Source organism: Arvicanthis niloticus, chromosome 22 (genome assembly GCF_011762505.2).
Source record: "Arvicanthis niloticus isolate mArvNil1 chromosome 22, mArvNil1.pat.X, whole genome shotgun sequence".
Classification (NCBI taxonomy): Eukaryota; Metazoa; Chordata; class Mammalia; order Rodentia; family Muridae; genus Arvicanthis; species Arvicanthis niloticus.
The window spans coordinates 9,452,073-9,466,112 of NC_133429.1; the positions used below are offsets into that span (position 1 = coordinate 9,452,073).

Consider the following 14,040-nt stretch of genomic DNA (forward strand, 5'->3'; position numbering starts at 1 on the left):
ATGGTTGGTGGTTTAGTGTTTGTGAGTTCTCAGGGGTTCAGATTAATTGAGATTTCTGGTCCTCCCACAGGGGTCCCCTCCACTCCAGCTTCTTCCAGCCTTTTCTTAATTCAACCACAGTGGTCAGCAGCTTCTGTCTATTGGTTGGGTGTAAATATCTGCATCTGGCTCTTGTCTGCTGCTTGTTGGGTCATCTGCAGTGTGGTCATGCTACATACATTTTTTGTGAGTGTTCCATGGCCTCAGTAATAGTGTCAGGCCTTGGAACCTCCCTTGAGCTAGATCCTACCTTGGGCCTGTTGCTGGGCCTTCTTTTCCTCAGGCTTCTTTCCGTTTCTATCCCTGCAGTTCTTTCAGACAGGAAAAAATATGGTTCAGAGTTTGACTGTGGGATGACAACCCCTTCCCTCTCTTGATGCCCTGTCTTCCTGCTGGAGGCGGGCTCTCTACATTCCATCTCCCTACTGTTGGGCATTTCATCTAAGGTCCCTCCCTTAGAGTCCTGGAAGTCTCTCACCTTCCAGGTCTCTGGTGCATTTTGGAGGATCCCCAGTACTTCCTACCTCCTTAGGCTGACTGCTTCCATTCTTTCTGTTGGCCCTCAGGGCTTCAGTCCTTTTCCCTTGCCCAGTACCAAATCTGGTCCCTTCTTCCCCTCATAGGCTCTTCTACCCCTGCGTGCTTTCTTTCCCAGGTCCCTCTCTTCCTCCCCACCTGAGATTTTTTTTACCTCCTAACTGGGTCTGAGTAATCCTCACTTGGGTCCTTTAGCTTGTTGACATTATTTAGATATATGGACTGTATTTGGTACATTCTATCTATCTATCTATCTATCTATCTATCTATCTATCTATTTATCATCTTTCTTCCTTCCTTTCTCTCTCTCTCTCTCTCTCTCTCTCTCTCTCTCTCTCTCTCTCTCTTTCTTTTTTTCATCTTTCTTCTGGCTAATATCTGATCATTAGTGAAAACATACCTTGCATTTTTGGGTCTGAGTTACCTTACTTCTGGTTGATATTTTCTAGCTCAATCCATTTGAATGCAAAACTCAGGATGTCCTCCTTCTTAATAGCTGAGTAACAGGAAATGAAGCACAGTTTCTGGATCCTTTCTTCTCTGGTAGGACATCTGGGTTGTTTCCAGCTTCTGCCTATCACAAATAAGTCTGCTATGAACATAGTGGAACACTGACCCCTGTGGCATGGTGGGGCATCTTTTGCACATCTTTCTAGGTTATAAAATCACTACTTAAAGAGAAAAGTGTAGTGTAAAGTAATTTCTATCCAGTGAGATAAATTAGGAGAACACTCACTAGCTTGGCTGAACTAGGTTTGTCTTCAGGAGAGAGATGCGAAGAAGAGCAGATAGTCCTTTAGGGAAGTGTTCTCTTGCCTCTGCTGCTTGATGTCAGCTGTGGCAAAAGCTCATTGTACATGAGCAATTTCCCTGGTGTCTTACAACACTGCTGTGACTTAGATCCAACTCCTTAAAGGAAACATTTTTACTTATTTTCACCCACAACTCTAGTGCTTTCATATTTTATCCTGCCTTAATTGTTGAAAGCATTTTCTGTATCTCTGAAGATTGGTAATAGACACTTTTCAGCCTTTCTTCATGAGATGCTATGTTTAATTCCCTTTTGTTTTTGAAGAGATGTTTTCAGTTCATAAAAACATTCTTCTAATTTGAATAAATATCCTCCATCACTTTTCTTTCTACAGGTTCCTAGTGATTATTCAGTAATGATCACTCATGTATTTGCCAGTTTTTGGTGGTTTTCTTTGGTATTTTGTTTACAGTTGGCCCTTTAGGTTTAAGAGTTCTTTGAATCATCCCTGTATTTCATTACACTTAAGATAATCCTGTATTTTTTTCTTTTCAATGAATTAGGAAAATGTTTTTTTACTATTCTTACTTATGGATTTCTTGTCCTTGCAATTTTACTTCTTTAAATTATTCTTAGGAGTGAACGTAGATTACTCAGACTCTCTTGATATTTTAAAACATAGATGGAAATGATTTTAGAATCATCTTTATTGATAATTTCATATAATTATAGAAATCCACTGCCTAGTCCCCTGCCTGAATCCCAAGATATCCCCAAACTTCTCCCTAAGTTGTGCATGTCTTCTCCTATTCTTGCCTTCAAATACAAATATGTAAAATACTGAGTTTTGACCTAATATTGTAGAGATAACAATTAACTACACTGTCTTCATGAGTCAATGCCTATGCCATGGCTGGAGGACAGCATTTTTCTACATGCCCTGATGGCTATAAGTAATCTGTTTTGAAATTCATACCTTAGTGATAGCAAAACCTCACTGTTTCACATTATTTATTAATACAGAATTTCAATAGTTACATGATTTTTATTTCTATCTGAGTGTATACTTCCCTTTTTATACAGTAAACATTTTTTGTATCGTTGAACAATTACTAATTTTTTCCTCATAATAGGAACATGTGATATATCATAGGCTGATCTTCTGAGAATTACTTACATATCCCTGGTTCACCATGAGTCAAGAAATATTTTAACATGTTAAAAAACCTCCCATCTGTCTTTCATTTTCATGCTTTAAAAACATTATTTTTAGAACTATTTTGGTTAAAAAGTCTGTCTCTGAAATGTTTCTGTTTTATAAGCAACATCACCATCAAGAAGAAATGTACACATCTTTGCAAATATTAATTAAATCTTAATATATTTAAAATTCTCTGAGAACACAATATTTTACAATAATGTGAATTAAAATCTATGTGAATTATTTCTCTACCTCATGTGTGGTTTTCTATAATAATACTTTGTTATTTTTAAATTATAAAGAAGTTTTGACATTCAACAAAAATATTCAACAAAATATTAGAAGCTTTAATGTATTATACTCCGTTTGTGTGTGTCAGTGTGTGTGTCTTCATGCATGTGTGCTCATGTATGTGGTGTTCGAATATATTCTTTTAGAATATATGATTTCTGAATCATGAGCTATGTTTTCACCTTTAGATGATTAACTCTACATTTTGAGCAGATACTCACATTGGTTTTTTTCCTGTTTACATTAAAACTACAAGAACATAGCTATTCATACACATTCTAAGATATTTTTGCCTAATTGTTACTCTATGGATAACAAGATATAAAATCAGGTAGTGTGAGATGTCCTTGCTCATAAAATTCAAGTAAACTGGTATGTTATGATAGGGTCTTGGAGAAATTTTCAGTACACGCGCACACATACACACACACACACACACACACACACACACACAAACACACACACACACACTTATTTTCAGGGTAACAGGTTATGCCCAGCAGTTAGAAGACACTAAAGAAAACTCTGTGAAAGAGATGGCTTATGAAGTGGTTTCCTTTGGTCTTGGGTCAAGGTTGGTTATAGATAGTGGGAAGTCAGCACTGTGTTATGATTCTTACATAAAGGATTGTTTCTGAGAAACTTACAATGCTTATGGCAAATAGCTGATACTGTAGAAACTAACTTCATAAAGATATACCTATCTACTCACTGTCATACACTTTGGTACTGTATTAGGATTCCAGTGTAACAGTGGTATCTTCTCAGATTCGTATCATTTGATTTAATGCTATTTTCTTCTTGATGTTTTCCTAGGTCTCTGGAGCAATTTTTAAATGTGAGAGGTGGTAGAGAGCTAATAATACAAGCACTTTGCTTGTTCTTGGCAGTATTAAGTGATGGAGTAATTCTAAATTATTTATTTCGGGTTCCTAGTTCTATTACCATTACTTATTTCAGTGCTGTATATCTGTACATTATCTAACTGTATACAAAGCATGATAATGAAGAGAATACTCACTCATCTTTTGTTTGTTTTGTTTATAATTTTTTATTTTTGTTTGTTTTTGTCTTGTTTCATTTTTTAAGTGAAGCTGCTATTTATCCTGATTTTCCTAGAACTGAGCTCATGCTGTGTATGAATGCAATGGTGTAAAATGATGAATTCTGGATGGAGAGGAAGCAAAGGGTTTTGCTCTGTGTTAACCACCCACCCTGCTTTCCATGGCCATAATTCAAGAGAAAACTACGATTCTGTGCTCCTGCACCTATGGCTACTTAGTAATCTTTTATTATACACAACTTGTTACAGTTATGTTTGAATTCCAAGTACCCACATAGTTAATTTTGTGATAAATATGGTAGACTGACAGTCTTCCTGATTTAAATCAAGGAAATAAAACTAATTGTTTCTTCTGTATTACAGACTTTAGATTATAGTATGATTAGACACTAATTTTGTAATCATGAGGTTCAAAGTTATTTTATACCACGCTTCTCTGTACTTTTCATAGCCGTTATGTGTACCAGCAACAACCAGAGATACAGTGAATGATATAATGAAGAAGCTACTACCGATGATTAGAGTGCCTGTAAGTTATTTTCAAGTTACTTTGAGTTAAACTTGAATTTTGTATTTGAGGTATGTGCAAGTGTGTATGCAAATAAATAATACATATAAAACTTAATCATGATAAATTTACAAATCATATTTTACAATCTTTTCCCTTTAGAACCAATGGTATCCAAGATATAATAATAATCTTTACAGGGACTTTTTCTTGAATATCTTATCTACAATTCCATAGAAATTAAACTCATAGCCCAAGGATATTGAGCTATATTTTTACTGTTACTAGCCACTAAAGATGCATCCTAACAAAGTGAGATTAATTGGTCATATGTACACAGAATTATTTAAAGGATGCCAACCTTAGAGATAACAAGATTTTTCTCTCTTTCTTTCTTCTCATTTTTTCTTTCTCTTCATTAAATTGTTATTGAATTCCTTTATGGTATATAAATCCTCTCCTCTCTTATTCCTTCTTGTTTTCATTTCATTTCATTTCAGGGTTTAAGTGTGCATGTTCTAGTGTGGTGTTGTCATTTTTAAATCTATAATAAAGATTTCATCTATGTTCTTTCTCTCTGCATACATGTCTATACATTTGGTCTTTCTGTTTTAAATGTGCATGTGTATCTCTGTCTATTTCTGACTGTGTGTGTGTGTGTGTGTGTGTGTGTGTATCTTTCTCTGTCTCTGTCTTTGTGTGTGTATATGTATGTGTGTTTCTTGAATGTGTGTATGTTGCTCTCTATCACTTCCTGTGAGTTTGTATGATGACTCTCTTAGTGTCATTCTGGTTTTCTGTCTCTATCACTCTTTCTCTGACTCACTATGTCCCCTCCTTGTGTGTTTCAGTGGGTGTAGGTAAGCATGTCTGCTTGAGTGGACTTTTATCCCCTAGTGTAATAATTAAGAACTCTATGGAACAATTTTTGATTGTTTTAATCATGAATCAGCAAGAAAGTACAATAAATGATAACACCAGTTAGAGCATATTATCATTTTAGTCACTCCTAGAGGTTGCTAACCATTTCTTTCATTTCATTTATTATTTAGTTTTTTTCACTTTATATTTCATTGATGACTGCCCAGCCCCCATCCACCTTCAGTCTGTTCAACATCCTGTACCTCTTCCTGACCCTCCTGTCTTCATGAGGATGTCCCTACCCCTCATCTTCCCCCCAACCTGACATCAAAACACACTATGGCCTCCAGTCTCTTGAGGGTTAAGTGTATCATCACTGATTGAACACAGACCCGGCAGTCCTCTGCAGTATGTGTGTTGGGGGCCTCATATTCACTGGTCTATGCTGCATTTTGGTGAGCAAGTGTTTGACAGATCCCAGGGATCCAGATTGAGTGAGACTGCTAGTCCTCCTACAGGGTCATCCTCCTCAGCTTCTTTCAGCCTATCCCTAATTCAACCACAGGGGTCAGCAGCTTCTAACTACTTCAACAGAACCTTCTATTTATATGACTGTTTTGAATGGATCCATTACTTGGTGTGCAATAATTATGTTGTGGAACTTCTTTCCAGTATCTGGCCTATTTTCCAAATTAGACACACCTTCGTCCTTTCCACAGACTGGCTATCTCTGAATGAAAACCAAAAGTTGTGTGTACTCCTAGGCACCTTCAAAGCTTCCCTGTTTTTGTCTGTTTTTCTCCTGTTGCTGAAGCAACCATAGCTTTCAAATGTTCTTTATCAAGTCATCATAATCACTGGGAGTATATTGCTCTGTGGGTACTAGGTTGTGTGCTTAAGCCAAATCAACGTTCAATATTCCCCTGACAGAGACCTATGTAAGTAATTTTATAATATTTTCTGCTGGGTGGTGGTGGCACATGCCTTTAATCCCAGCACTTGGGAAGCAGAGGCACGCGGATTTCTGGGTTCGAGGCCAGCCTGGTCTACAGAGTGAGTTCCAGGACAGCCAGGGCTACACAGAGAAACCTTGTCTCGAAAAGACATAATAATAATAATAATAATAATAATAATAATATATTCTTTCTTACGTTGGTGGTAGAATGCAATTATTCTACTTTGCAATAGACGAAGGTTTTCTCAGATAAACCAAGGGTTTTCTCTGAATTTTGTCCTGATGACCCAAACCTGTGGTTAGAACACATGCCATTAATACTGGTTCTAGTAATTTCCCTGCTAGAGAGCTCAAAATTGTAAGAAAAGAAACCACTAGATTCTTCAAGATTCTACTGTCAGATTATTTGTGACGGTTGGTTCTTTTTGGCTCCCAGTACATTGAAGAATACCAACTGTGGTTCTGTCCTGGCCAATGGGAAGCTCCAAGATTACTTCAAGGTAAGTAACAGGAAAATCTAAGGAAGGACCAGCTGAGGTCAGTAATCTAAGCCTGAAGTCTCAATGATTTCATTATGTACTCTTAAATATAAGTACACACTAAAGCAAAATAACTAAACATTTTTTAATTTATTATATTTATAATTACTAATTTTAATACAGCCTTCTGGCACATGATAACATGTCATTATGAAAGAGTCGTAGGTCTAACAAAAAAGAAATAACTGAAATTCTGTGTTTTTTTTGAGAAACATAATTTTCCTAAAAAGAGAAAAAACAAAACTCTGTATGTATTGTTTCTGAAGAAAATAACTGAAAAAAAAAAAAACATTTGTTGATCATTACAGAAAACCTTATGTGTAGAAGGAAATATTTAGTGATTTCCAACACCCACGTAATAGCCAATAGTCATTCATAATTCCAGTTTCAGGAGATCAAATTCCCTGTTCTGACCTGCTCAGGTATCAGGCTCAGAATGGTACAAAGATGTACATTGGAGCCAAACAGTTACAACCAGAAACAAGTCTAAAATTAAAATGAAAACAGGTTCAAAGAACAACTCACTGTCTTTAAGGAAACTTCAGCCACAAGCCTTTTTTTCTTGGGTGTGTGTGTGAAGGTTTTTCATAAGCAGTAAGAAATTTGGAAACTTTAAAAATTATTCTGTTCATTCCAAACTATGTAGATTCTGTTTCATAATGAAAATTGTGCATGTATACATATCTCTGAGTCCATGTGAAATATTCAGTTCACGTCTTCCTTTGACCAGTAATTCCCCCATTGAATGAGAGATTATCATCAGATTATTGGAGGCTTCCTGACTGAATCACCTGACATTCCTTCTATTGCAGTGTTTTAATTTCTCCCTAACTACATTATTGCCAAATAAATAAATAAAGTGATCAGAAGCATTTGGATAAGATTTAAATTGTGAGATCAAGAGTGCTTGCAAAGTTGATCTTTTGAAAGCTAATGGAAACATGAAGCTCTAACACATAAGGTGACCTTCAGACAAGTGACAGTAACAATGTCTTTTGGAGATGAGAGAATATTGTTATTCAAAATTTTCTCATGTATCTTGAAAAGAATCTGTGGGGATATTCTTGATCATTTGAAGGAATCCAAAACCAATACTTTTGGTTGTCCTCAATATTTATTTTCAGGGCTTTAATGAACTAGACCCTAAACCCACTCATTGGACTTTATTTTCCTTTATGCAACCGAGTATTGCTATTGAGTCCAGGCAAGTAAAGAACTCTCAACGCTCACTATTTCAATCAAATGAGTGCTGAAAGTATAGGAATCTGCCAAAATCATCTTGTCTTTTTACTTTTTATAAGGTGGACACAATAGCAGTACTCAGTCCATGAAAAGATAAATGCAGACATTTAAAACAAATTTATGGAGTGAAATGTGTCAAATTGATAGTATTTTAAGGTTTGGAAGAGCTTTGTTCATCATGGATGCTTCAGAAATCCCAAGAACTTAAAGCTCTTCTTAGTTTCTCAGCATGATTTTAAATGTGTATTTCAACCCACAGGCCATATGCTAGTAAGTATCCCTCATGTCTATATTTTTTCCCATTGATCACTGGGAAGGATCTGGAGTCCTTTCATCTCAATATTGCTTTAAATCTTGCTCTCATTGTAGCACTGACATTCCATCTGTGTCAGAAACAAAGGCAAATCAAGACTTTAATCATATTGGTGATTCATCAGAACTGGTCAAAGTCAAGGTTTCATACTTCCAACAAAACAATATCTATCACACAGCACATACTCTTTTGACATTTCATTAGAGAAAAAATAACTTAAAACAGGGGAGAGCACATTAAGAACATCGATTTAATTCCAATTTTGTAATTGTAGTTCTGGCTCAGAGCTAACTGTTTGTTGGAACAGTCTAAAAGTGGTGTTGTGAGAAAGGGATTATTCTTACTGCTTGTGAGAAATCTTCAAACACACACGCAAGAAAAATGTCTTGAATTGCAGTTTTCGTAAAGACACTGAATTGTTCTTTAAACGTGCTTGCATGCCCTCCCAAGGTGTAGCAGATAGCAGAGAGTTTACTTCATCTGGTATTGTTCATATAGCTCTATGGAGAAACATGATTTGTCTATCCAGCTTTGGAATTGTACATATTCCTCTGGTGACTCTTCTTAACCTTCAGTTTATAAATTATCTGATGTGATGAGAACAGGTTTCTATTGCATACACATTCATCCTGCCTCATTATTAGGCCACATTCTTCTAGGTCCATGTTTCCAACTAGAGTACTAAGAAACTGTTGTGTGTCCAGAAGGGCTCATGTATTTTCTAGAGCATAAAGCATCACCCTGACCATTGTCAGGGAGAACACCAATGGAGGAAGCAGAGGCCATTCCACTTCACTGATTCCAAGAAACCCTGTCCTCATATTGTGAATGGAAATGGACTCTCTATAAATGTGGTTGTCATCATGAGAGAAAAAGTATTGGACAGAGAAGTGCTTTCTATGGCTAATAGAATTACTTATAGAGTTCTATGCTCCAAATGATATGAAGACATATATGCAGTGGGAATTATTTAAATTGATTAATATAAAGCTAGACAAATAAACTGAATTTCTTGTGATGTAAAAATCTTATTGATATCAAGACTATAACAGGCAGGTCTTAATACTGTCAGAGTAGAACACAGCAAAATCTGCCAAACAAAGTGCTCTGGTAGATATAAATAAAGTGATAAATTGAAAATTATCTCCTCGATTTTAGAGTTTTCAGCTTATACATTCTTCCTTTATGATAATATCTCTGTAAGTCTACTAATGCTTAGAGTATACAGTCTACATTGTCCAGAAGAAGAATGAGACACAAAGCACAGCAGTGCATGCTAAATCCCATTGGAAGGTTTGCCCACTCATTATTACTAGATTTAATTCATACTCTTATTTTCTTCTTATAGGCCAGGAGTGTCTACATGATATTATACTGAACAACCTTCAAACTAACTTCAATAGAAGGAACTCAAAAATGTTCCCTGCTTTTCTCACCTTGCCTGGGCTGCTTGTGAACGACATATACTTGGATGCACAGACGCAATTCATCTTAAAGCCTGCCTTAACGTACTCACCTACAAGCCAGCAGCAAAGTGAGTCCTCCACCTTCCTTCAAGTACCAGCTCAGTTCCCGTCTCAATTTGGCACAAAATTCCAATGCATGTTGTCATTTTCTTGCTTGAGGAAGGGGCACTGTAGAAAACAAACCGCAAACAAAACAATATGGCCCAAGTCTAGCCTGAGATCTCTATATTGTTATATAAAGCTTGATTATAGGAAGAACATTATATTTGTTCTAGATAGATAGTCAACATAAGCTGGTATGCCCAGACACTATATGCACATGAGTCTGTGTGCACACATCTTTTCTCCCATTAGAATATGATTTCCCTTAGTTTCATGATCAAAGCAGAAAAGGACCTAAGAACTGCATTTAAGCTATTGTATTGCAAGAGAAACAGAAAAGTTATATGTATGGAATTGAAGATCATCTTTTTCAGACTAATGTAAAAATAACGTTAGTCTCTTAGGCCAGACTCTAGTTTTCTTCTTTTGTTTAATCCACTATTTTCTTCATTTACATTTCAAATGTTATCCCCTTGGAAAATACCCTATCCCACCCTTCTCCCCTTGCTACTATGAGGGTGTCCCCCCACATACCCACTACCATGTCTCCTTACTGGCATTCTCATACACTGGGACATGAAGCCTTCACAGGAACAGGAGCCTCTCCTCCTATTGGTGTCCAACAAAGCCATCCTCTGCTACATATGCACCTGGAGCCATGAGTTGCTCCATGTGTACTCTTTGTTTGGTGGTTCAGTCGCAGGAGCTCTTAGGACTCTGGTTGGCTCATTTTGTTGTTCTTCCTATAGGGTTGCAAACCCCTTCTGCTCCTTCAGTCCTTTCTCTAACTTCTCCACTGAAGACTCTGCTCAGCCCAATGGCTGGCTGTGAGCATCCACCTCTGTCATTTATCAGGCTCTTTCAGAGCCTCTCAGGAGACAGCTATATCAGGCTCCTGTCAGCAACACTTCTTGGCATCCACAATTGTGTTTGGGTTTGATAACTTTATATGGGATGGATCCCCAGGTGTTGCAGTCTCTGGATGCCTTTTCCTTCAGTCTGTGCTCTACACTTTGTGTCTGTGTCTCCTCCCATTATTATTTGGTTCCCCCTTCTAAGAAGAACCAAATTACCCATCCATACTTTGTTCTTCCTTCTTCTTGAGTTTCATGTTGTCTTTGAATTGTATTTTGAGTATTTCCAGCTTTTGGGCTAATATCAACTCATTAGTGAGAGTATATTATGTGTGTTCTTTTGTGACTGGATTACCTTACTCAGTATGAAATTTTCTTTTTTTTTTTGTTTTTTCTTTTTTTACCTTATTTTTATTTATTTTTATTTACATTTTATTTACATTTTATTTACATTTGAGATGCCATCCCCTTTCCCCATTTGCCTTCCCTAGAAAACCGCTATCCCATGCCCCCTTTTCCTTTTTGCTTTTATACAATTTTTTAAATTTTGGGGGGCTAATATCAACTTATTAGTGAGAGTATATTATGTGTGTTCTTTTGTGACTGGATTACCTTACTCAGTATGATATTTTCTACTTCCATCCATTTGCGAAAGAATTTCATGAAGTATTTTTTAGTAACTGTATAGTACTCCATTGTGCAAATGTACCACATTTTCTGTATCCTTTCCTCTGCTGAAGGACATCTTGGTTCTTTCCAGCTTCTGTCTATTATAAATAAGGCTGCTATGAACATAGTGGAAAAGGTGTCCTTGTTATATGTTGGGGCATGTTTTTAGACACTTGAAGTTTTTGTTATACAGAACAAGAATGAAATTATGCTATTGTCTGGAAAATAATAGCTTTATTATTAAAGTCATACTAAGGTATTTTTATTTGTGACTATTGTGAAGGGTGTCATTTCCCTAATTTCTTTTTGAGTCTGTTTATCCTTTGAGTGGAGGAAGGCTAATGATTTATTTGAGTTAATGTTATATGCAGCCACTTTGCTGAAGTTGTTTATTAGGTTGCAGAGTTCCCTGGTGGAATTTTTGGGGTCACTTAAGTATACTATTTTATCATCTTCAAATAGTGTTTTTTAAAATTTCTTCCTTTCTAATTTCCCTTTGACTTCCATTTGCTGTCTAATTGCTCTGGCTAGGACTTCAAGTACTGTATTTAGTATGTAGGAAAAGTGTGGGCAGCTTTGTCTAGTCCCTGATTTTAGTGGGATTGCTTCAAGTTTATCTCCATTTAGTTTGATGTTGGCTACTTGTTTGTTGTATATTGCTTTTACTATGTTTAGGTATAGGACTCGAATTCATGTTCTTTCCAAGACTTTTATCATCAAAAGGTGTATTGGATTTTGTCAAATGCTTTCTCAGCATCTCATGAACTGATCATGTGGATTTTTTTCTTTGAGGTTGTTTATATAGTCAATTTCATCAATGGGTTTCTATATACTGAACCATCCTTGAGTCCCTAGGATGAAGTCTACTTGACCATGATGCATGATTGTTTTCATGTGTTCTTGGATTTGGTTTGTGAGAATTTTATTTTATTGCATATTTTTGATTCAATATTCATGAGATAAATTGGTCTGAAGTTCTGTTTCATTGTTGGGTCTTTGTGTGGTTTCGTTATAAGCATAATTGTCACTTCATAGAACTATTTGGGTGGTGTTCTTTCTATTTTTATTTTGTGGAATATTTTGAAGAATATTGGTATTAGGTCTTCCTGGAAAGTCTGATAGAATTCTGTAGTAAACCCATCTGGTCCTAGGCTTAATTTGCTTGGGAGACTATTAATGACTGCTTCTATTTCTTTAGGGGTTATGGTACCATTTAAATGGTTTATCTGATCCTGGTTTTACTTCAATACCTTGTGTCTTCTACACCTTTGTCTGGATTGCAAATGGACGTGATAATTAAGAAATAGAGCTTTTAAAGTTGAGTTTTGGATTTAAAAAAAAATAGTGTAATTTTCTTATTTTCCACTTGACTCAAATGTACCCCCTTTATAGTTTTTACATTTTTGTTTTTATACAGAAAGTTGTTGTGTGTGTATATACACACATACACACACAGTTAAATTCATGTGGATTTGAACACATACATACAACACACAAAAGTAACCTCATACATCTTATTCAGTCTATATCATGTTACTTGTGTTTTCAGGCCTGACTATTTTTTTTTTTTAGACAAATAGCGTGTGTGTTCTATACTCAGAAAGTCTATTTATTTTATATTTTGTTATATGACTCCTGTGTTTACTCTGAATACTTTTGTTTTAAGTAGCATGTATAACATTTCTTTATGGTCCGTGTTTTGAAAATAAGTCTTAGGAGAGAAAACTAAACTTTGATCTCAGATTTGAACTTACACAGTTAAAACCATGGTCCAGAGTTGGACAAAATAGTCATATATACATTCGCATGAAGGGGACATACTACTGATGAGAGACGTTTAACAATGGTTCTTCAAGCACAACAAGAAAACTCAGGATGTGAAGAGCTTCACTATGACATTTCAAGACAATAGAAAACTGATTGATGTGAATAAAAGTGAAGGTGGCTATGAAAACAGATATAACTACTGAAGCACCTGCCTGTACAGAGTTCAGGGAACTTGTTCAATTGGATATCAGTTATCTTATGATGCAATGCAACTTACAGATCATCATCTCAGTATTCACACTGGATAATGTCATAGAGAACGCTACATACTGCCTTAGAGACATCTGTAAGATTGGTAACAGTGTAGAGCATTGGAAAGAATATATAGACACGACAGGATGACTAACACATTAGAACAGGGACTTTATGCAATTGAAATTTGGTTTTTTAAAGAACTGTAGAAATTACACGTTCCATGTAATGATCTCATTTTCTCCTCAGATGTTGAAAAAAGACATGATAAGAAACAAAGAACTTTCGTAACATCATATTTCCATCATGGCTCCATTCCTCAGCTGTACCAAGCATGTACTGTCCCAGGAGTTAATTCGAAAGGACAACTCTTTGTAAAAGAGCTGAGTTCTATTTGTCTTGATGGCAAACTACCCACAGGCAAGTCTTGTTGTGAAGTGCAGATACTGCTGTTAATTTAAGTTGCCCATGGGTGTTTAGTTAGACAGTCACAGAGGTGGAGTAAAGTTTGGTACTATATTATGGCTTGACTCCATTATCTATATGCATAGCTTTCAATGCAAATACAAGAATTCACATTTTATGCCAGAAGTATGAGCCATATACAACTAGGTATCCAGTGCCTTATGA

The 14,040-nt window shown here is 36.1% G+C and overlaps 1 protein-coding gene across 1 annotated transcript; it reads left to right on the plus strand.

Annotated features, from left to right (window-relative positions):
* Nucleotides 1-4,236: 4,236 nt before the first annotated feature.
* LOC143436011 (rho GTPase-activating protein 20-like) lies at nucleotides 4,237-13,991 on the plus strand. The gene is made up of 4 exons (XM_076919830.1): nucleotides 4,237-4,411; nucleotides 6,643-6,706; nucleotides 9,649-9,834; nucleotides 13,660-13,991. The coding sequence occupies exons 1-4, from the start codon at nucleotides 4,379-4,381 to the stop codon at nucleotides 13,869-13,871; spliced, it is 495 nt and encodes a 164-aa protein (XP_076775945.1). The 5' UTR covers nucleotides 4,237-4,378; the 3' UTR covers nucleotides 13,872-13,991.
* Nucleotides 13,992-14,040: the final 49 nt, after the last annotated feature.